Raw genomic sequence first — 23,474 nt, 5'->3', positions numbered from 1 at the left:
CTATGACTGTCCCCACCAGTGCCAGAACATCAACACCTGAAACAACACCTACTACAGCATCAGAAACAACATCAGAAACAAGTACTTTAGCAATAATCGTTACAGAATCATCAACTACTCTTCCCAGCAGTGACAATACAAGTTTAACTGAAACAACAACTACTGCAACATCACTGGAAACAGCAACTACCACACCAGAAACAAGTACATTAGTAATCTCACCTGAAACGACAACTACTAGAATTTCAGAAACAACTACAGAAACAAGTACATTAGCAACAATCCCTACCGAATCAAAAACTACTCTACCCACTAGTGACACAGCAACATTATCATCGGAAATGGTAACTTCAACATCAGAAACAAGTAATTTAGCAACAATCTTTACTGAATTATCAACTACTCTTCTCAGCAGTGACAATGCTTCATTGGAAACTGCTCCTACATCAGAAACAACTACAGAAACAAATACATTAGGAACCTCAGTCAGTGAATCAACAACTACTCTTCCCATCAATGACACAACAACTAGTACAACGTCAGAAACAACTATGGAAACAAGTTCTTTAGCAACAGTCCTTATTAAATCAACCACTGCTACAAGTGACACAACAACATCACTGGAAACAAAAACAACTACAACTACTGAAACAACAACAGAGGACACAAGAACTTCAGAAGAAACAAGAATTACAAAGCCTGAAATAACAGAAACAATCACTACTAATTCAACGACTAATCTCCCCACTAGTTACACAACAACAGCGTCACCTAATACATTTGCTACATCAACAAAAACAAATACAAAAATAAGTACTTTAGCAACATCAGTTAGTGAATCAACAACTAATTTGACCACCAGTGAGCCAACAACATCGGCATTGGCACCAACAGCTACTACAGCATCAGAAACAACTACAAAGACAAGTACATTAGGAACTCCACTAACTGAATCAACAAGTTTTCTCCCGACAAGTGACACAACAACATCAGTGGAAACAACAAGTACTACAACGTCACAAACAAGATCAGAAACAAACACTTTACAAACAATCTTCGCTGAAGCAACAATTACTCTCACAACACCTGAAAAAGAAGCTACTACAAGATCAGAAACAATTACTTCTTTTCCCAACAGTAACACAACTTTACCTGAAACAACAACTACTACAATGTCTGAATTAACAGATACAGTTACATTAGCAACAATACTCACTGAATCTACAACTACTCTCACCAACAGTGACATAACATCAACGCCTGACACATCCGCTACATTCACAAAAACACATAGAGAAACAAGTACTTTAGCAACATCAGTTATTGAATCAACAATGACTTTAAACGCAACAACATCATCACTGGAAACAAAAGCTACTACAGGATTAGAAACAACTACAGAAACAAGTACATTAGCAACATTCCTTACTGATTCCATGACTACTCTATCCACCAGTGACACAACAACTTCACCAGAAACAACAACTCCTACAACATCAAGAATGACAACAGTAGCAAGTATGTTACCAACAATCCTTACTAAATCAACAACTATTCTCTCCACCAATGACACAGTAATATCATCACCAGAAACAACAACTTCTACACCAGAAAGTACATTAGAAACTTCCCTTACTGAGTCAACAACGACTCTCTCCACCAGTGACATAACAACAGCATCACCAGAATCATCTTCTACTACAGCGTCAGTAACAACCACCGATACAAGTAGCCTAGCAATAGCAGTTAGTGAATCAACAAGTACTTTAACCACCAGTGAAACATCTACTACCACATCAGATAAAACATCAGAAACAACTACTTTAGCAACAATCCTGACTAAATCTACAACGTCTCTCCCTACCACTGACACAACTACCACATTGTCAGAAACTGCGGAAAAAGGTACATTAGAAACAGTACTTACAGAATCAAAAACTACTCTCCCCACCAGTAACGCAACAACATCATCACCTGAAACAACAACTACTATAACGTCAGAAACACCTACAGACACAAGTACTGTAACAAAGGGTCTCACTGAAACAACAACTATTCTTCCCACCAATGACACATCATCAACTGAAGCAACAACTACTATAAAGTCAGAAACACCTACAGACACAAGTACTGTAACAAAGAGTCTCATTGAAACAACAACTATTCTTCCCACCAATGACACATCATCAACTGAAGCAACAACTAATACAACATCACAAACAACAACAGTAACAAGTACTTTAGCAAATTTAGTTAGTGAATCAATAACTCCTCTTCCCACCAGTGACAAAACAATATCTTCATCGGAAACAGAAAAAAGTACTTTAGCAACTATGCTTAGTGAATCAACAACTACTTTCCCCACCAGAGAAACAACATATTCACCTGAAGCAACAACTACTACAACTACTACAACAACACCAGAAACAAGTACTTTACCCACAATCCTTAAAGATTCAACAATTACTGCTCCCACCAGTGACACGAGTTCTACTGAAGCAACAATTACTATGTCACAAAGTGCAGAAATAAGCACTGCAGCAACAATCCTCACTGAATCTACAGCTACTTTATCCAACAGTGACACAACAACAACAATATCAGACATAACTACTACATCAAAAACTCTTCCCAACACTGATTCTACAAGTTCACATGAAGCAACAACTTCATCAGAAACATCAATAACTACATCAGGAGCGAGTACTTTAGCCACACCACTTAGTAAATCAATAACTAATCCCCTCACCAGCGACACAACACAGGCAGATGCAACAAGTACAGAAACAAGTCAACTAGTAACATACCTAACGGAATCAACATCAGAAACAACCACATTAAGGAATGAATCAACAACTACTGTCCCTACCGGTGACATAAAAACTGAAGCGACAACTACAATGTCAGAAACAAGTACTTTAGCTTCATCCTACAGTGAATCAACAGCTACTTTATCCACCATTGAAACAACAACATTGTTCCCTGATATATCAACTACTACATCAGAAGTAAATACAGAAACAAGTTCTGTAGAAACATCTCTTCCTGGTTCAACAACTGCTTACTCTTCCACCGACACGTCATGGTCATTTGAAACAACTACTACAATGTCAGAGACAAGTACTTTATCTACATCCATTAGTGAGACGACAACTATTCTCTCCAACAGTGAAACAACTTCTTCATCTGAAGCAACATCTACTACAATGTCAGAAACATATACTTTTTCCAAACCTACTAGTGAGTCTACAACTACTCTCTCAACCAATAAAACTGCATCTCCAACTTCACATGAAACCGTTACTACTACATCAGAAACAAGTAGAGAACCAAGTTCCTTAGCAACATCCCTTACTGGGTCTACAAATGCTCTTTCTACCATTAAAACTACATCTCCAAATTTACTGGAAACTACCAGTATTTCAAGTACAGAGACAAGTTCAATATTAAGCTCTTTAGTAACATCACTTAGTGAACCTACAACTGTTGTTTCCACCAATGACACAGCAATGTCATCACCGGAAACAACAACTTCTACACCAGAAACAAAAAAAGCACCATCTTCACCTCAAGTGACTACTACGAAAACCTCAGAAACAAGCAGAGAAGCAAGTACTTTAGCATCGTCATCTAGTGAGTTTACATTAACTATCTACACCAGTGAAAGAACTATTCCAACTTCATCCATAACAACAACTGACTTCACATCACCAACAAGCACAGAAACAAGTACTATAGCACCGAGCCATACTGAGAATACAAGTACCTTCTCCACAAGTGACACACCACAACTAACATCAACAACAACGCAAACATCACCAAGCAACCTAAGTACTATAAGTGTTGGTACTGCATCAAACTCGACTGAGACCACAGTCAAAATCACCACCACATCGGGATCCAGTACTGCCATCACTTCTGCCGGAAGCTCTAGTTCTGCAACAAGTGCTATTACTATTACTTCTACAACCGTAGCAGGTAAGATCAATACCAGTACCAAGACTACTATGGCATCTCAATCTAGTACTCCTTTAACTATTGGATTCTTTCATTCTATTGTTATAGCCATTCCTGGATCCACTACTTTTATAACATCAAACAGTTCCAGGGTTACCACCAAGTCTACTATTGCTGGGACATCTCCAAGCTCAACATCTAGTTCAGGCTCCTCTGCTGCATCGATCTGTAAGTGACACAAACTTTGGCATTATAAAATGCAACTACACACTTCTATCATTGCTTGTCTTTGTAGAAGATGAGATGCAGTTACTAGTTGTTGCTCTATCTCAATGTATTCCAAAAATGTTGCATCTCTTCTTTTTATATCTGCAGCACTAAACACAGGAGCATCTATCCAAGTTCTGTTCAACTCTACCCAAACTAATTCTGAGCAATCTGCAGGTAAATTACTAACAATAATTATTACGGTAAGGTATAAATGTGGCAACCTCACTCAACCTAGATCTCACATAGTGGCTTGTGATTTTGAAGGGTAACTTGTTTAATCTACAAAATCACATTGTTATTCCACAGCCCCAACTAGGTGACATTCCCTACAATGGATAAAGTATGGTAGAGGGATAAGGAAGACAAGAGAGGGTCAAGATAAAATCAAATCGAAGTCCAAACCAAAGTCACAAGAAAATGGCGGCATGGTACAAAATCAGTAATGCAAGGGGTAGTCTGGTAACATAGCAGATGTCAGGTAACTAGAGTCCAGGTTAGTTGGTATCTTTACACAGGAAGGTCTAACCAATAACTGGCAGGGAATTCCAGCTAGAAGGAGGTTTTATAGCTGGCTAATGAGCTTGTTGAGAGGCAGCTGAGAAAATTACTCAAGGCCTTCACCCTCACCTACCTCTCAGCCCAGCACTGCGTACAGAAGGCCTGAGAGTAGGAGACTGGTGTTGGACTTGCTAACTAGGAAGAATTCAACATTTTAAAAGTCAAACCATGAATATTCCATACATTCTAAAGATGAGAACATCCCTTTATGTCTAAATAATCAATTTGGGTCACTGCTTTTTCTCAATCAATGCCAACCCCATCCTTCTAATATATCTAGCCCTGAAAGTTCTTTTAAGGGAAACTAAGCAATTATTTGTACAGAAATGATTGATACCTCAAATTACATTACCAAGAGTACTACTGCGACTAGTACAAGTAACACATTAACACTATGGGGCAGATTTACTTACCCAGCCCATTCGCGATCCAGCGGCACCTTCTCGGCGGTGGATTCGAGTCCGGCCGGGATTCACTAAGGTAGTTCCTCCGCCGTCCACCAGGTGGCGCTGCTGCGCTGAAAAGCATCCGAATGCCCTGAAATGCACCGAGCCGGACCAAGTGAAGGTAAGCGTGTCCCAAGCGACACATTTTCCGTTTTTAAATGCGGCGGTTTTTCCGAATACGTTGGGTTTTCGTTCGACCACGCCCCCGATTTCCGTCGCGTGCATGCCGGTGCCGATGCGCCACAATCCGATCGCGTGCGCCAAAACCCCGGGGCAATTCAGGGGAAATCTGCGCAAATAGGAAATATTCGGGTAACACGTCGGGAAAACGCGAATCGGGCCCTTAGTAAATGACCCCCTATAAGTATTCATATTGCAACAAATTCAACTGGGGCCAAAATAAATACAGATGGGGCACTGCTTTTTCTCAATGGATACCAGCCCAATCCTGAGCCAATGGCCAATGAGCCTTGTATAGTGTTAGGTAAAGTCCACTGGACTTATTGATTGGATGTATTGATTTAATATTGTGAATAATTGCAATAATGTCAATATATGTCTATATAAAACTATGTTTCCTTACAGTTCCATACTGGGGAGTTATCCTCCTAGGACTGATTGCCGTCTTGGGTGTCATCTTACTTGCAGTATTAATGTTTGGGGTAAGTTCCTTCCTTGGCATTTGCTATCTCGTATTTAGTTTATTGTTAAACATGGTCAAAAGTTTATGTGGCAATACTAAAGGGGGACATTAATTGATTGCACCCAGGGTGCTGACTATTCATATCACAATTAGGATTGTGATCATGAGGTGAATCATCTCCTTCCTTGCTCCTAAACCCCTGCTAGTCCAGTACTAGCACCATGCAAGGAGCTGGGTAGAAGCACTTACCATCCGGTTATGTAACAGTGAGAAGTGTTTCAGTTATTCCTGTCGGCATCCAACAACACTATGACATGTTGCTGTCCGCAAAAGAGCCCCCAAATTCTTTCCTCACCATCTGCCTATGGGACCTTGCTAGAGGCAGGGTCTAATAGGCTGCCTCTCAGTATTACTCACACAGGTTAATACTATACAAATGATTGTATGTTAAAGTGCTTATGTGAGATTAATGATTTAAAACATTGCTTGTAGATCTTGGTCCAAGACAGACTGATCGCTAGGGGGTGGGCAAACACAAGACCTTGATGTAGACAATATTTTCCAAGTCCCTCTCCTTCATGGTGTTTCATAGATATCCTATATCCAATATCCTATAGATATTGGAATTACGTGATCGGATTAACTATGTTATGGAGCATCTACACTAAGAGGCCCATACTGTATCTTCAACAGATTCTAGGCAAAGTTTAAGACACACTCCATTCATGAGAGCTTCAGTAATATTAGACTTTACGACAAGTGTGATACTTATACCCTTCTTCTTTCAGATATTGGCTTTTTATCATTCCTCTGCCGCATTTGCCGTTTCCAGCGCTCCAAATTTTTTCCCTCACACTCGCTGGGTAAATCCGGCAAGATCATCCTTACCGACAGACGTCGAAAGAGGAATACGACTAAGTAACCATCACAGAAGACCATCAGCCTCATGAGAAGAACTGGACCAAAGATTGTGACCTTCCTAAGAAGGGCAACAAATAGAATCCCAGACTGTTGTATGTAGGCCCCAACGTTACGTCTACTGTAAAATGTCACCTACTACTTCAAGGCTGATCAAAACCGTATGAAGAAAAAATATTTAAAAAAACTTATATTTATCTTGTTCTTATTATTGTATTTTTGTATTTATCTGAAAATGTATCCCAATAATAACTTCTATTAATATCCGTATTTATCATTATAGTATAACTGGGATTTCTTATGTTAGCTAAATTAAAAAAAAAATCTTTATAAGATAAAATGAAAACAATGTCATAGCAGTTAATACTTGTTCATCTTCAAAGCTTGGACACATATAGAAGATTAAAATACTCCAAGCATTATATATAGCTATGATACTTTAAAGGGCAGCGTGTAATTCTAGATGTCACCTGCGGAGGAGCTGCAGGAAAAGTGAACACTGACTAACTACCTCTATATCTAGAAAGCACATGTACTATATATATACATATCTATGATTTTACTATGGTATATACTGCATTAGATTGATATTTATCGTGCTGAGCATAATGTGTAGATTTATTTAAGTAAATGCTATTTATTAACCTAACTGTATTAAATACTATACAAAAATAAAGCTTTATTTTCCATTCTGATGTTTTTTTTCACCATTGTTATTACTGAAAAACTTAGGTGGTCCCTTTTTGGTGCTGGGGTCGACCACAACCACCGCACCAGAAGGACTTGGCACAAGGTGTCTCAATTTCTTTCCTAGACCGAATACAAAAAAAAGAAAAAAGTTATGGGGTCAATTGGTGTAACTTTCTCATATATTTTGATGAGGTTAAATTTAGCCTTGAAGGGGTTGTATGGCACCAGGGTCTGCGAAACACAATGCCCCAAAGGGTATAAAAATAAAAGCCGGCTGTACTCACCCTCTCCAGTGGTATTGTTCATCAGGATACTGCCCATCTACACCAGTCTCTTTTTGTATACAGAAGTTCCTTGTGTACCAGCAGTTTCAGCTTGTAGTGTCTCTCTTTACAAACAGAGGCTGCAACACACTTATTTGGGGGTGTCATTTAAAGGGCATCTACCATCAGGATGAAGAACTGTATGCAAATTAGCCTGAGGGGCTCCGAGTTCCATAGGTGTTAATGAAGCCTAGAGCCCCTCAGGCTCATTTGCATACAGTCTTTTATACTGGTGGTCAATGTCCTTTAAGTTTTTTCTATATATGTATTGGAAATTATGTACTACATATACTCCAAACCTATAATAGAGAGGGGGTCGGGTGAGTTGGCCATCCCACCCTTCCAGCAATCCACACAATCATATCATCAATCTATCAACCTCATCCCTTCAATACTCACCATCAAAGAGAAGTTTAATGCAGTATTCATTCCATTCCAATGACACTTACTAGTACAGATGTAGTAAACTCAGAATAAGGGGTTGTATAAAGATTTATATTTATCCCATTTTCCTATTGACTTATATTGGACTTTAACTATCCAGAAGTCCCACTGATATCCATTAGGTTTGATGATTTCCGGTCAACCATTCTCTAGATTGAGGGGGACTTGATAGTTGGGACCCCTGAGGATTGTACATCAATTCCTTTTCTCTGGATAGGGAATAAATGTAAAACTTGATACAATCACTATAAAAAAAATCAGTAATGACTTCTCAGGATACACTACTAGGTGTTCACATGTGTTAATTCTGACCATTAAATTACTTAAATTCGGCATTTTCTATCAGTTTTCTATCAGCTTTTTCTTTGGCTTACTCCATCTCTAAGGCTACATTCACACTAAGGTGTGCGTTGGGCACACGTCGGCGCACGGGAGATGAGGAGGGGGTGAGCGCTGCTCGCCTCTGCCCCTTTCCATTTGGATATATGGCACATGGCACCATAATATGAGAAAGGATAGACCATGTCCTATCGTTTTTTCCGGGTACGGAGCGGTACTGTTCCGTACCATTTTGTGCGCCCATTGCCAGCCTATGGGGGACGTATATACAGCGGCCGTATATACATCCCCCAACGGTCGTGTGAATGAACTCGTAAGTTGTTTCAGACCTTATGGCAGGATACTTGTCCAGATATTTTTCATTAGAGGTGAATAAACTCACGTAACATCTACAGGATCATTCAGGAGACATACAGGCGGTCCCCTACTTAGGAACACCCGACTTACAGACGACCCCTAGTTACAAACAGACCTCTGGATGTTGGTAATTCACTGTACTTTAGCTCCAGGCTACAATAATCAGCTGTAGGAGTTATAAACGGTGTCTGTAATTAAGATTTATTGTTAATTCTGGGTCTTATGAAAATCCAACATTTTTTAAATCCAATTGTCACAGGGACCCAAAAAAATTCTGGCTTGGATTACAATGATAAAATATACAGTTACCTTGTGGTGGGAGTGCCCAAGGCTTCAGACTTTTTGGTCAGAGGTTTTTGGATTAATCTCCACCATGGCAGGTGAAGCTGCAGAATTATCCCCCTTACAAGCAGTTTTACATATAGGGGTTAATAAATTCCTCCCGCAATACAGAGGAGTAATAACACATACCATATATACTCAAGTATAAGCCCACCCGAGTATAAGCCGAGGCCCCTAATTTTACCACAAAAAACTTGGAAAACCTATTGACTCGAGTATAAGCCGAGGGTGGGAAATGCATTGGTCACAGCCTCTCCAGTATGTAGCCAGCCAGCCCCTGCCCCAGTGTATATAGCTAGCCAGCCCCTGCCCCAGTGTATATAGCCTGCCAGCCCCTGCCCCTGTGTATATAGCCTGACAGCTCCTGCCCCAGTGTATATAGCCTGACAGCCCCAGTGTATATAGCCTGCCAGCCCCTGCCCCAGTGTATATAGGCTGACAGCCCCTGCCCCAGTGTATATAGCCTGCCAGCCCCTGCCCCAGTGTATATAGCCCCCCCCCCTTCCCCGTCGTGCAGCACAATAATACCGGATGGATCGCACAGAAGATCTATGGGTGCCGCCAGAAAGGCGAGTTGTTATTTATTTATTTTTTTGACTCGAGTATAAGCCGAGTTTGGGGTTTTTCAGCACATTTTTTGTGCTGAAAAACTAGGCTTATACTCGAGTATATAAGGTACATTAATAGCAGCGAGACTGTGTATAGCTAGGAAATGGAAATCTATAGAAATTTCAAATATCATAGAAGTTAAGGAAAGAGTCAACGCGCAGATGCAGATGAGATAGCCCTAGCTAACGGATCACAACAATGGAAGACTAGGAAAAAGATCAGGTCCCCATGGGAGATGAGGACAGATGCCACTCCTATTATTGTGTAAACAGGGGGGAGGAAGTGAAGCAACGATCTAGGATTAAGAAACCCCAGGATTAGACACGATACGCTGCCGATTCTACACCACGAGAGAGTGTACCTGTTTTATGTAAATGTATTGTTGTATATTTGAAATTCATGTTAGATGTAAGTTTTTGTAAGTTGGTAAATATAATAAAAAAAAAAAATAAATAAAATATACAGTTACGACCTACATACAAATTCCACTTAAGAACAAACCTACGGAACCTACCGTATCTTGTATGCAACCCAGGGACTGCCCGTATAGAGAGGTAAATAAAGCACCTGAGCTAAGATAAAAATCTTCTAGCAGCAGCTGAGGTCTAAGGTGTCACGGTCTAAGTTGTCTCAGACCTTGTGGCTGGACACTTGTCCAGATCTTTTCCATTAGCGGTGAATCTTCTCACGTAACATCTCCAAGATCATTCAGAAGACATACTGTATAGAGAGGTAAATATGGCACCTGAGCTAAGATAAAAATCTTCTAGCGTCAGCTGAGGTCTCTAAGGTGTCTCTGCCTTTGCTAATTATTTCCCCCTCCCCTCTCCATGGACTGTGGGCTGCATTTGTTCTTGAGGTGGGTTTCACAAAAAACAAGTCCGTTATGCTAGGAGGTAGAAATAAGCCTGATATGAGGAGAAATAATCATTTTCCTCTAATCTCTAATATTCGTCAGTTCAGTTGATTTATGCAAAGTGACAGTCACTATTTGATGGAGTATTTCAGCTTTAGCAAATAAACCATAGAAGTGTCTAATAGTGCATGTGCGTTAATTGACAGGAATCTGGATCATCCTTTCACATAACTCAGGGTGATGCCACGACCTATATTTGTGTGTTTGCATAAGATTACATGTAAGCCTAGTGACATGACACATGTCTTTGAGTTATTATGTTCCTAAAAAAACATAAATGACAAATGTAATGTATAGTGTAGTGTAGTGTTTGCTATGTAATACATCACCCTCGCGTGGGTACCTTTTCAAATTTGCCTTAAGGGGAAATAACAAGAATTCCCACCCTCTAATTTAGTGATAGAATGCACATTTTTAATTCAATGTGCTTAATAACAACTAATGGTGACATCACTGTTGGTCATATATATACAAGTTGGATAGTGGGAGTAACAATCACTAGTAGGGCTCATTCCCCTGAACATATTGGGTACCGATATGCGGCCACAACATTTGTCATGTCCCATATTTCGACAAGTTACAGCCCCGGCTCTGTCCTACTCTATGGAGAGGGGAGAGGTGAGCAGCACTCTGGGGCTCAGCAATCCGCCCAAGTAGCCTTTCAGGCTCATTAGCATAATTTTAAAAGTTGGTGGCAGAAGAAAGAAGGGCAATGGATACCAAATATAAGAAGATTTCCACAGTCACGGTGCCTGGATCTATGACCCTCATTTATTAATAGTAAGGCAAACTGCACTACGACCTCGGCATGGTCTTCATGAATCTGGCGCACTCTGCGGGCACCCGAAGTGCCTATGTTGAGTGAATCAATTTTTTCAGGCGCACTCAGTTTAAGGGGTGTGTGCCCCAATTATTTCAGAATAACGACATAAATGTGGCGGCCAGTGCGACTACACCGGAATGCCCCTTTAGGTGCACGGTATTGTGTAGTGGCATACATGGTGCAGCTGTGACACAATACTGGGGCAAACATTTGATAAATACATGTGTGCTTGATAAATGTGAGCCAATGAGTTTATCATGCTTGATTTTGATGGCAGATTTCCTTAAAAATATAGTATAGATCCATTATCGGTCGTTGAACTTTTAAGACATCCGTTCAGAGGTGGATTGCACTTCAGTTCCTGTAACCAATAGTTCCCATTTCAGCAAATTAATGTTAAAGCTTTTTTGATAAAAAGTTATACAATTTTCCAATATACTTTCCGTAGATAATTATTATTAGTTCCTCACGGTGTTCTAGAGCTCCGCTTGCTGCCCTGCTATAGAAAGCTGTGTGATATAAGGTTAATAGGTTAATAGAGCTGTGTGATATAACGAGCCGTGCACCTACGTGACCATCGTCAGATTTCTGTCCACTGGAAGTAACACAGAAGCTTCCTATAGAAGGACAGCAAGCGGAGATATAGAAAACTGTGAGAAATTGATACAGAAAGTATATTGGAAAATTGTAAAACTTTTTATAATACAAGCAATAACATTAATTTGCTGAAGGGGAATTCCCCTTTAAACCCAGGTCCAAGGGGATCCAGGAAGGAGCCGGGCTCTAATCTATCTCCCTTTTTGACCTTACAGTGAGCCAATAAGCTTTCTGCTTCCTGCTGATCCAGCACTTGTTGGCGCATGATGCCATTACACATCACCAGTGCTGCACATCCTGGGGAAGAAGGCGCCAAGAAGTGTAAGGTAAATATTCTTTAACCCCTCCCCCCCCCTCCATTAAAGTATGGCGGCACTGTGACTACTGGGAAGGGGGTGTGATAATTAACAATAGAGACGTGTAATAAATATTGTTCTTGTCCTGTATCGATCAAGTAATCTTGGTTCTGTTCTTGTATCTATGTAATAATCTTGGTTCTGGTACTGCATCTATCCATGGTTTTGGCACAGCCCCCAATGTCAGATCGTGTAAAAACTGTAGACCATTGGGTAGGGACCCGTGATAGTCTTGAGCTTATCTTACTACCTGACATTGCAAACATAACATGTGAAACTAATGTGTACAGAGGAGGGGGCAGGGCCGGCGCTATGGGTAGGCAAAGGTGGCAATTGCCCAGGGCCCCCAGGGAGAAACGGGAGAATCTCTTCTTTCAAATGAATCTTGAATTGTGTTTCTAGGTGCCATGGATCCAGAGATATTCAGGTTTAAAGTGAGAATATCAGGTGCCATTTTTATATATAAATATCTCTGTTTTCCTACATTTTAGAAACAAAATTTAGAAGAGGAGACTCTCTTCTTTCATAGGAAAAAAGAAGTGAGGTTCTATGAGTCACAGAACCAGAGATACAGCCCCCTGAAGTGTCTCCCCCATCTCCAGATTCTTAGCCATCAGGCTGCGGGAGCATTTGCTGCACACAGGAGCTGCTGCATCTCACAGATAATGGAAGTAATCACTGTATGTTACTAGTACTACATTTTGAGAAGGGATAATATCAACTAATATTCATGTTTTTAACCCTTTTCTATGCAAATCTAAGAACACACTTTGGGCCACATGTATCAATCGTTTTTTTCTGTTGTTTTTGCACCTTTTCATTCAGGCGCACCATTTTTGTGCCATTTTTGCAACTAAATGCCAAACTAGCTGCGCAGCAAAAATAACCAGCTTTCCCTCATTTATCCTAGCAATCCAGATGTTTTGATGCGCCTAATGATATTCATCACTTGCAACTTTTCATTTTCAAACGGGCGGAAATACACTCCAGCCCGAAGGTGGCGTTATCTGAGAAGAAAGCACTGAGCCCCTTTGCAGAAGAGCTCATTTCTAGCAGCAAAGCTCAGCCAGACACTAGAACAGATAATAGATACATTAGATACATTACAGTCAGGAGCTGCAGACTCTATTTACAGTTCATCACCTTCTATTTACAAAACATTCTGCAGAATCCTGAGCTCACAGCAAGAGAGAAGAGAACGTTACAGAATGTTGCACATAGTACTGACAAGTGTCCCCCATGTAATTCTGCACAGTATCACCAGTGTGTCTGAGGGGGATACTGTGCAGAATTACAGGGGTGCAGCAGGAGACCAGCACTGGGGGATCCCCTCCAGGAGAAGCCACTGCTGTGGAGGTCACTGGGTGCTGGGTGTCACACACCTGGGTGCTGCTGTGAGTGTTATCTTCATTCTGAGCTGTGGGAGAAGCAGAGAGGAGCTTGTAGCAGGATCACATGTAAGTGCCCAAATCTAACATTGCGCCTAAACTGCGCCTAAACTGCGCCTAAACTGTGTTAAAGTAAAGTGATTAATAAGAGGCAGGAAATTAACTTATCACAGATGGTTGTAGCTTGTGATAATTCTGGAAAACAGTGTGCCAGAATTTAGGCGCAACTACTACTCTTAGGCGCACAAAAGTGATAAATGTGGCCCTTTCTCTTATTCCCTTTTATTTTGTGAGTTTTTTTTTGTTGGGAAAATTGACTGATACGATGAACATTCAATCCTCTTCGCTTAGTGTGACTACACCGCGACCAGAACATGTCCATAAAGTTATATGTAACACCAAAAACACACACATGTCCTGGTATAAAGTTTTTATTTCCCATCATCCTCCATTATTTACACCTATGTTATGACGTTCTCACTCTCATTCCTATGAAGCGCAGAGGGTTCTGTTATTGTGCGGATAATACAATGGCGCACATCTAATAGTGACTTTTATTATCTCATTAGAGAGTTTTATGGATATATAGTTATTTATTTGGGTTACCATTGTGTAAGGAACAGATAATGATACATCTGTGTGAATTTTCTGCAGTTTCCTTTGCTGGATATTTTGGTGAATATACACATGTGGGGTCTGTATGCTCTCCTCACATCTTACTGTTTTAGGAAAGTATATTTTCTATATATAAGTATCTGGATTTGTACATATTTTAGAGGAAATTTTGAATGTTAATTGCCAAATGCATCGCCTGGTTGTCTGCTTTAAAAATTCTATAGGTTTTATGGTGCATTTACTTTTTATTCTGTTTTATTGCTATATTTTGCAGGTTGTGACTGTCTAAAAATGTCTAGCTGAAAAGCAGATCTCTAGTTATTACGCCTATGTCTATAAAATCTTTGATGCAATTTTGAAAATGGGGCAAATGTCTGCTTTCAGAAAATATCGGTCCCTCTCCCCAATGGGCCTCACAGTTTAATCAACCTACCAGTAATTTTTTGGAGTGTGGGAAGAAACCGGAGGACCCGGAGGAAACCCACACAGACACAGAGAGAACATACAAAATCTTTGCAGATGTTGACTAGCGCTGCAAGGCTGTAGTGCTAATCATGTAGCCACCATACTGCCCATAAATCTCCCTATCATTTATCATCTCCTATAAAATTCTCCCATATTACAGTTTGTTTTACCATACTAAAGGAGCCTCTTGCTGACTGTGACTGGTCATAAAATAGTTTTATTTTGGGGCCCCACTTTTAGTTTTGCCCAGGGCCCCACTTTGTCTAGAACCGGCCCTGGGAGGGGGGGGGCACAGAATTTACAAGTTAGGAGCCCCTAGATGCAGCCAAGATAGGGGTCTACCAGTGCACATTTATACAATTTACAGGGTTTATAGGGCATATACTGTAGGCAATAGACTGTACAGATGAAGAGTGTGTGGAGCATAGAGTGTATTGTATATAGGCAGTATAGGGATAGCTTAAGGTATATCATGTTATGTATATAGGCAGTATAGGGTATATAGCTTAAGGTATATCATGTATAGGGTGTATTGGATAAACACAGAGGCGGTAAATATTTACTGCACAATAAATTGAGGATTATTACAACATAATTATCATATTTACTGAACACATCTTCCACCTTTCATTTCTCGCATATATTATGTGTCGCTATTGTGTCTTATGCAACTTTTGATTATGGCCCCTAGATGTCAGCACCAAACTAATAAAAAGGATGTAGTGGAAAACTAAACCATTCGAGCTCCATTACTTAGTACCTACCTGTAATAGTACCATGCACTGCCTCCAGCCACTTGGCTGCTATGAGGTTGTATGGTCATTGTAATTTCAATATAAGTTCTACCTTTCCATCTGTAGCAGTAATAAAAGTAAGATGTAAAATATATAACTTTAAATTATGCTTTTAAAATTTGTATTGCTATGGAGATGTCTTGTTACCAAGCAGGTGCAACATCCCCCACTGTGACCTAGCCTTTTCTTGGGGCCTGGAGACAGCTGGGGCCCAGAATACAAGAGTGGCTGACGGTTGCTGCCTAGGCACGCTAGTGTCACGGGGACTGGAGGGCTGTCCTTCAGCCTGGCAGGTGGTGTGTGCAAGAAATATGGAGGGAGAGGCTGAAGTTCTGGTTCTCCCTGGGGCAAATCCTGAGTGTCTGTAAGATAGGTGCCTGGGTAATGGCTGGGGGAGCCCGTGGTGGTAGACAGCCGTATCCAGGGATCAGATGGAGGCAAAGTTGTGCAAGTCAGCTCACAGTTCTTTATTGAACAACAGGTAACAGGCAACGGCCTAAATAATCCAAAAGCAGATCTGGATGCTAGTACTGGAGGGGTTGGGGAGAGTGGTCCTCAGGAATAAAGCACCAGCCTGCTAGTAGAATCAGGCTGGAATAATTGAGATGACCAATTTGACCAATTTTCTTTTAACTAACTTGAATTACATAGAGAGATGCTAGAATCATCCAGTAAGATTTGGGAATTTAATAAATCGTGAAAATTGGAAAAAAAATCCCACCACCATTTGTGACTTTAGAGGAATGATCACATGACATCAGGTTGTGACCAGACAGGCTTTCCCAAAATGCCTTGAACACATCTTTCAGCCAATCCAGAGGCAGTACAGATGACTTACTGACAGTATGAAAGATCTGACACATGAAGATCAGCCATTTTGTGTAGTGGTTATGGAGGGGGCGAGTGTGTAAAATTGATGTCCAATGTTTGGTTTCCACTGCTTTTTCTCTTCCTCCTAATTTGTAGGCTGCTTTAAACCCATTGGGTCTTATTTACTAAGGGTCCCGGGGCCGCATTTCCGTTGGGTTTTCCGACTTTCGGGGATCGCGCCGCCTGGACAGGCATTTAGAAGGGGATTGTGTCGCACACAATCAGATTTTGGTGCATCGGCGCATCGCTTTCATGCGACAGAATTAGGGGGGGGGGCGGGACATTTAAATTGTGTCGCAAGATAATGCACTTTACATGCACCAGGAAGAAGAAGGGGAACTGAGCGGAGAAGCGACACATGCAGGAAACCGGGTGCACGATCTTAGTGAATTGCATCGGAGTCCATGATCGTCGGACAACGCACAGCGGGAATTGCGGGTAAGTAAATGTGCCCCATTGTTTCTTATGATACCTACGTATGCGTAGAAACACCAACACGCATCTAACTTCATGAATGGAACGTTTTCGGATAGTTTCCTTACTTTACAATGCTCTGTGTACCTTTGCACATAGTTGCCGCAAATTGAAGTAACTGTCTGTCCAAATCACAGTTGCAGCCCTTGTTAAAGTTGTTGACCACTTTACTTCATGTTTTGTCTAATGTCAGTGTGAGGGGGCGGGATATTAGGTACCAAAATGCATCTATTTAAAGTTCTGCACCACCTTCTTGAAATGTAAACTAAATCCCCGGTTCAGAACAGGAATCAGCTGTCATTCCTGTCCATAAAATGGTGGGAGATGGATGGTCATGTGGACTGTCCCTGACTACTCCATCTTCTATTGCTTTAAGCTCCTGGAAAGGCAATTGGTCATGAACAGTAAGGATCACATGATCCATTTTGTGGACCAGAATGTCTGGTTGATGAGGAAGAAAACATTTTTGAATCAGGGGCTTTCAAGAAAGTGGAGCAGAACTATTAATAGATGTATATTGCTAAATTACCAAAAAATATGCAATGAGGCAGCACTCCAGTAAGTATAAAGGTGATCTTTATTCACCCATGGCAAAATAAGGTGCAACGTTTCAGCTCATTCATAGAGCCATTATTAAGCATGTATACTGGATAATGGCTCTATGGATGAGCTGATATGTTGCACCTTATTTTGCCATGGGTGAATAAAGATCACCTTTATACTTACTGGAGTGCTGCCTCATTGCATTTTTCTGGATATTTGATCTTACAAACCAGTGGATCGGGTTTGTTGGAGGCGTGCAAAAACCATTGGACTTGATCCATTATACTCGTTGTGCTGCTCCACAATCGGACTGTTTGGTAAATTACCTAATATCCTGCCACCCACACACTTACACATTACAAAAACATGAGGTAAATGAGGTAATAACACAGGAGCCTAGCATTATCAAAAAGCTGGGTTTTTCCGCTAACATTTGTGGTCATGGTTAATGTGCTGTAACCCTTTAGATATGAACCCATTAATAATTCATCAATTGGAAAAAGTGAGGACTTCAGCTTCATAATTTCCGCAATGTGATTGCAATTCGTAAATAGTTGTTGTGGCACCTGGAAGCCTCATGTAGGTCCCTAGAGCTGCCTAGGGTCTTACATGAATGTCTACTTGGACGTGCCAGAGGCTGCCGGACAGTTCAATGAGAACTATTCATGGGTATACTAAGTATAGCAATAGATTATGGTCCATCCCAATTGATGTCCCCTACTGGAACTTAAAAAAAGGGAACTGTTAGTAGTAAAAAAAATAAAAACACAGACGTTACAAAAAAAACCCTTTTTTAAATTAAAAAAAATGTCATATTTTGTAAAATAAAACAATGTATGTTTGATATAAACGGCATCGGTATCATAACTTTCCCCTCAAAACGCATCTTGTCCTCAAAAAAGCAAAGGCCTAATACATTGTCCACCATTTACAAATCAAAAACCAATAAGTGAAAAACATGTAAAAGAGGAGCTTGGTCCTATGATCAAAAATAGGCCGGAAATAACCCACAAATTACCACCCCCGGTTGGTTAGCTGTATACATATTCAAAGCAGTTACTGAAAGTATACGAATCAATGGGGGGGGATTTAACAATGTGTCTCAGGTTCTGCCAGTTTCTAGCTGGAAAACACTTGTCTTTTGCTGCGCCAGATTTATCACTGTGATGATCAATTCTGCTGCAGGATAAGACTGCCAGATCCTACTTTAGACCTACTTTTATTTGGTCTAAATTGTGCGGCAGAATTTTGGGTGCATGGACGATTTCCTGCAAGCCACACCTCTTTCTCACGAGGTCACGCCTTTTTCCCAAAGGTCACACCCCTTAATCGAACAAGTCGGAAAAGTGCCAAAAAAAGGTCTAAAAGCCTTGATAACTGAGGTGCAAGGCATTTTAGACAGTGTTTTTGGCACAAAACCACCAGAATTGTGGCGCAACTGTGTTTATAAATCTCCCCCAATGTTTTGAAAGTTAGAAAGTGGCTGGATGCTCGAAAGCACCTCGGGTGGGGTCATGACCATTGCCAGAAAAACAGTGTAATCACAACTTTAATCTGCCATAATGAGGATTAGAATAAAACTAATATAAAGATACCAAGATCTAAGTGTTTTAATCTGGGAATCCAGAATGTTCCGAAAGGAATACTTATCTTCCGGACAAGATTATAAACTTGAGCTACTTATTTTGACATTGTTTTTTTAGGTACATGAACTTTTTTTTAAAGCACAGCGGGAGATACTTTTCCACCAACCCCTGCATCGGATGGAATCGGGCCTAATTGATTCAGAGGTTCATGCCTTCAGCAGAATTAGTATTATCTTCTCCCCCAGAAACTCAGATTTGAACTATAATTGTAAAGTAATTTATCATAAATATTTTGGCTCCCCTTCCCTGGCCATTTTTGTTTTGGATCCGTGTGCTTTCATGTAGCTGCTCATGAAATATTTGTGTAATATATAACTAATTAGTAATCACTAATTTTACGGAAGCAAACATTTAGTTCATGCTGGACCCTGATCAAAGCTTTGTAGCTCAAGTACATAACAGTTTAATAAGTTCCTTGTTTCTGTGTAGTCTGGGGGATCTAGAGGGTCACATCCATAGGCTTCTTCATGGGGTCAAGCAACTTGAGGCTTTACATAAAATCTTGGTTCTCATCATTATAAAGTTCTCATGAGTTTTCTTTCCAACATCTAAACCGAAAGTAGCCGTCCGTGTAAACATCTGATTAAATGTGTTTATTTTGTATTGAAGCGACGCGATGCAAGAAATACTTTAATAACTTATAATGGAGGAGTCTGGAGATACTTTCTTGAGTTATTTGTGAGATCTGCCATGTTCCCACAGATTCAGCTTGATGTTAATGTAGTATATGTTTATGTAAATTGTAGTCAACACAGCAGCATAGCCGGGGGTGCGACTAGGGCATGAGGGGTAAGTGTGAGTTGATGTGGGTTTTGAAAAAAAAACCCACAGGTTTAAGGGGGTTAATCAGGTCTGCTGGGTCAGACCCAGTACAGCTCTGATCAACAATGGGCTTCGCAGGGGGTCATTTCCCCCTGTAACTGGGGCTCTTATAGATGTCCTAGTTACAGGACAAAACTTGTAAAAGAAAAAAAAATTAAGTCAAATTTTCTTTTTAAAAAAGGGAAAATGTCCCCAGGGGTCTATTATGATCTTATAAAGTAAAAACACACACGCAAAATATTAATAAATATTCATAAAAATACATCTCATTTCCCAATACAGGGAGTCCCCGACTTATCTGAGGTACGAACGACCCCTATATATGAACAACATTCTCACCTGCGCATGCGCTGCCCCGTTACTCAGAGCACTGTTACTGCGCTTCTCTGCCCTAAGTATAGAAAGGATACTATGCCTGATAGAAACGCTGCACACCTCATGCTGTGTGCCACTGGTATCAGTGCCTCCTTAGCGATACAAGTGGAGGATGGAGATAACTAAGGGCGCAGTTGCGCTATACCACCGGCTTTTTCTTTATACACATGGAAGCACTGTACAAGTCGCTGGCATTGAGCAACTGCATCCTTAGTGATACCAGCGGAGGGTGGAGATAACTAAGGACGTGGTCATGTGATACCAGCTGCTTGTTCATTATGCGCTGTACAAGCCACAGGTGTCCATAGTGAGACCAGCAGAGGGAGAATGTAACTAAGGGCAAATACAGCGCTTCTCCTTAATACCAGCGTAGTACAAGCCACTGGTAGCAAATAAGAACTGGAGGATGCGGGTAACTGAGGATGCAACCCAAAAAAAGGCTGCAGGGATCTAGCCATAGGAGGGCGAGGATCTTGCATGGGAGGCTGCAATGTCTGGAGTGACTGTACATTTATAAAATATACCAAATCCGACTTACGTAGTTAAGTACGAACCTACAGTCCATTGTATCTTGTACATAACCCGTATAATAAAAAACATCCCCCACTACACTCCAAAAAACATTGCCATAGTCGCACTGTTTGCCCGAAACTCCATATTAAATATCAAAACCACCGTAACAAAATGTTCATTTTCAGTCAATTTGAAAATCAAAAAGAAAAATACACTATAAATTACAAAATAAAAGTATTTTTTTCCCACTTGTAACCCCAAATAAAACTAAAAATGAAAAACCTTTATTAACAAGTTTCCTTAAAAAAAAAAAAAAGCACACAAAAAGAAGTTATGGCTCGTAAACTGCCACATTCAAAAATTTGCTAAAAATGCCCCGGTCATCAAAGCCTTTTCTGGCCGCATCATTAAGGGGTTTAAAAGGCAATAGAAAAAACACACACCTCTCCTCTCACCGTGGTTAAAATGATGGATTTCAATTGTGAAGCTAGATCTTATGGAATTTGGCAGTCTAAATTCTGAAACCAGCAAATGCAGAATTTTTAAAAGTCAAAATTTTGAATGTAGCAACTGCAGAATTTAACAGATTTCAAATTTTTAATCCAATGTGGTTGAGGTCTGGAAGATTGCTACACCCTTGGTCTGTCAGAGCTTGTCTGATGGGCCAGGCAGATATAGAGAGGATAAAGGAGAGACAGGAGGCGCTGACCTCGTAAAATGTGTAATAAAATAGGTAAAATACGGTGGTTTTAGCTGCTCACCTTGTTGGAAATTGAAACGAGTATACTGTATATGGTCTCATGTAGCAGCCGATGGTCCCCTGGTTGTCAGCAGTTCCCGATCCAGAATGCGGGGTTGCAGAGAGTTGTTGGGAGTACCCGGTGAAAGACAGGAGAGAGTCCGGCACCTCAGGAAAAACCCCTAGGAACCAGCGTGAACAGCTCCAAAGTGGAAGGTTTCATCCTTTGCTCCTTCATCTGTCGAAGGTCCGTGGGATGAAACTTTCCACTTTGGAGCTGTTCACGCTGGTTCCAAGGGTTTTTTCCTGAGGCGCCGGACTCTCTCCTGTCTTTCACCGGGTACTCCCAAAAATTTTGAATCCAGGGAATGCAGACAGTTTGACAGTTTGAATTTTGAATGCAGAGAATGCAGAATTTTTAAAAGTTTAAATTTTCAGTCCAGTAAGTGCGGAATTCAATAGCGGAATTCAAATTTTGAATCGAGCGAATGCAGAATCTCTAACCATTCACTCAGGTGCTGGAACAACCAAGTCGTGTCATGTTTGCCTGGTTCATCTTAATGAAAGTGGTGATGTCCATGTTGGCTGTGGACAGGCGGTTCCTCTTGTTGGTGATGTGATCCCTGGCAGTGTGGAACACCCACTCTCCATGGGGTAGAGGGCAAAGTTTGGCCATGAGTCTTATTTTACAACCCAGAAATTGAAAGGGGAGGACCCATTCTTCAGTACCAGTGAGAGTCATAGTCTGCCTCTTGCGACTAAGTGTCATATCCAGTGGTGGTGCAGGTTTAGGAGAATTGAACACAGCTTTCCACATTTCGGCCATGCTAACTCTCCCTTCCAAGGTGCTGCTGGTGTCCCTGCTGCGTTGGCTACGTCCTCTTCCTTATGCTGCTACTAAGCTCTCAATGTTGGATGGGAACTCCACCGTTAGTGTCCTCACTGCTGCCTACCTTGCGCTCCTACAAATCACAGAAAGCCACAGTAGTTTCATCATCATCATAAATCTCTTCTGATTGCCCATCGTCCACACTCTCATCCTCGAACACAAGTTCTTCGGAATCATGCAACTCTATCACCACCATCAGCAGCAGCACAATCACTGCCAGATCCCTGTTCCTTAATTCCTGATTTCCTCATTGTAAAACATCTACAGTACCATATGAGGAGGTGAAATTAGTAATAACAATGACACTACAATGCAGTACAATATGAGGATATGGATGAAATTAGTACCATGACTAACACTGAAGCACTGTATTATGCAAATTGTATCAAGGCAAGTACTGTAAGGTAATTCTGATGTACACTGTTATAATACTGGTAGTGCAAGGTATCAATGAACCAAATACTTCTAAGTTTGGTAGTGTAAGGAAACCTTAATGCAAATACTACTTAGACTAAGTTGTAGCGTAAGGTAACACTGATTCAAATACTCCCACAACCAGTAGGGTAGGATAACACTGACAGTCACTTCTAAAACGGGTAGTGTAAGGTAACACTGATGCAAATACTTCTAAAAATGGTAGCATATAGTAATATTGATACAAATACTAACATGACTAGAAGTGAAAGGTAACACTGATGCAAATATTTCTAAGACTGGTAGTTAAACTTAACACTGTATGATGCTGTAAATGCA

General features: G+C 40.7%; 1 protein-coding gene across 1 annotated transcript; it reads left to right on the top strand.

The window, feature by feature from the left end:
• Positions 1 to 341: 341 nt before the first annotated feature.
• LOC140076442 (uncharacterized) lies at positions 342 to 7,487 on the top strand. Its single transcript, XM_072122970.1, has 5 exons — positions 342 to 3,978; positions 4,066 to 4,185; positions 4,333 to 4,401; positions 5,817 to 5,893; positions 6,663 to 7,487. The coding sequence occupies exons 1-5, from the start codon at positions 342 to 344 to the stop codon at positions 6,822 to 6,824; spliced, it is 4,065 nt and encodes a 1,354-aa protein (XP_071979071.1). The 3' UTR covers positions 6,825 to 7,487.
• Positions 7,488 to 23,474: the final 15,987 nt, after the last annotated feature.

The sequence above is a fragment of the Engystomops pustulosus genome, chromosome 9 (genome assembly GCF_040894005.1).
Source record: "Engystomops pustulosus chromosome 9, aEngPut4.maternal, whole genome shotgun sequence".
Lineage (NCBI taxonomy): Eukaryota > Metazoa > Chordata > Amphibia > Anura > Leptodactylidae > Engystomops > Engystomops pustulosus.
This window is presented reverse-complemented; position numbering and strand designations above follow the sequence as displayed.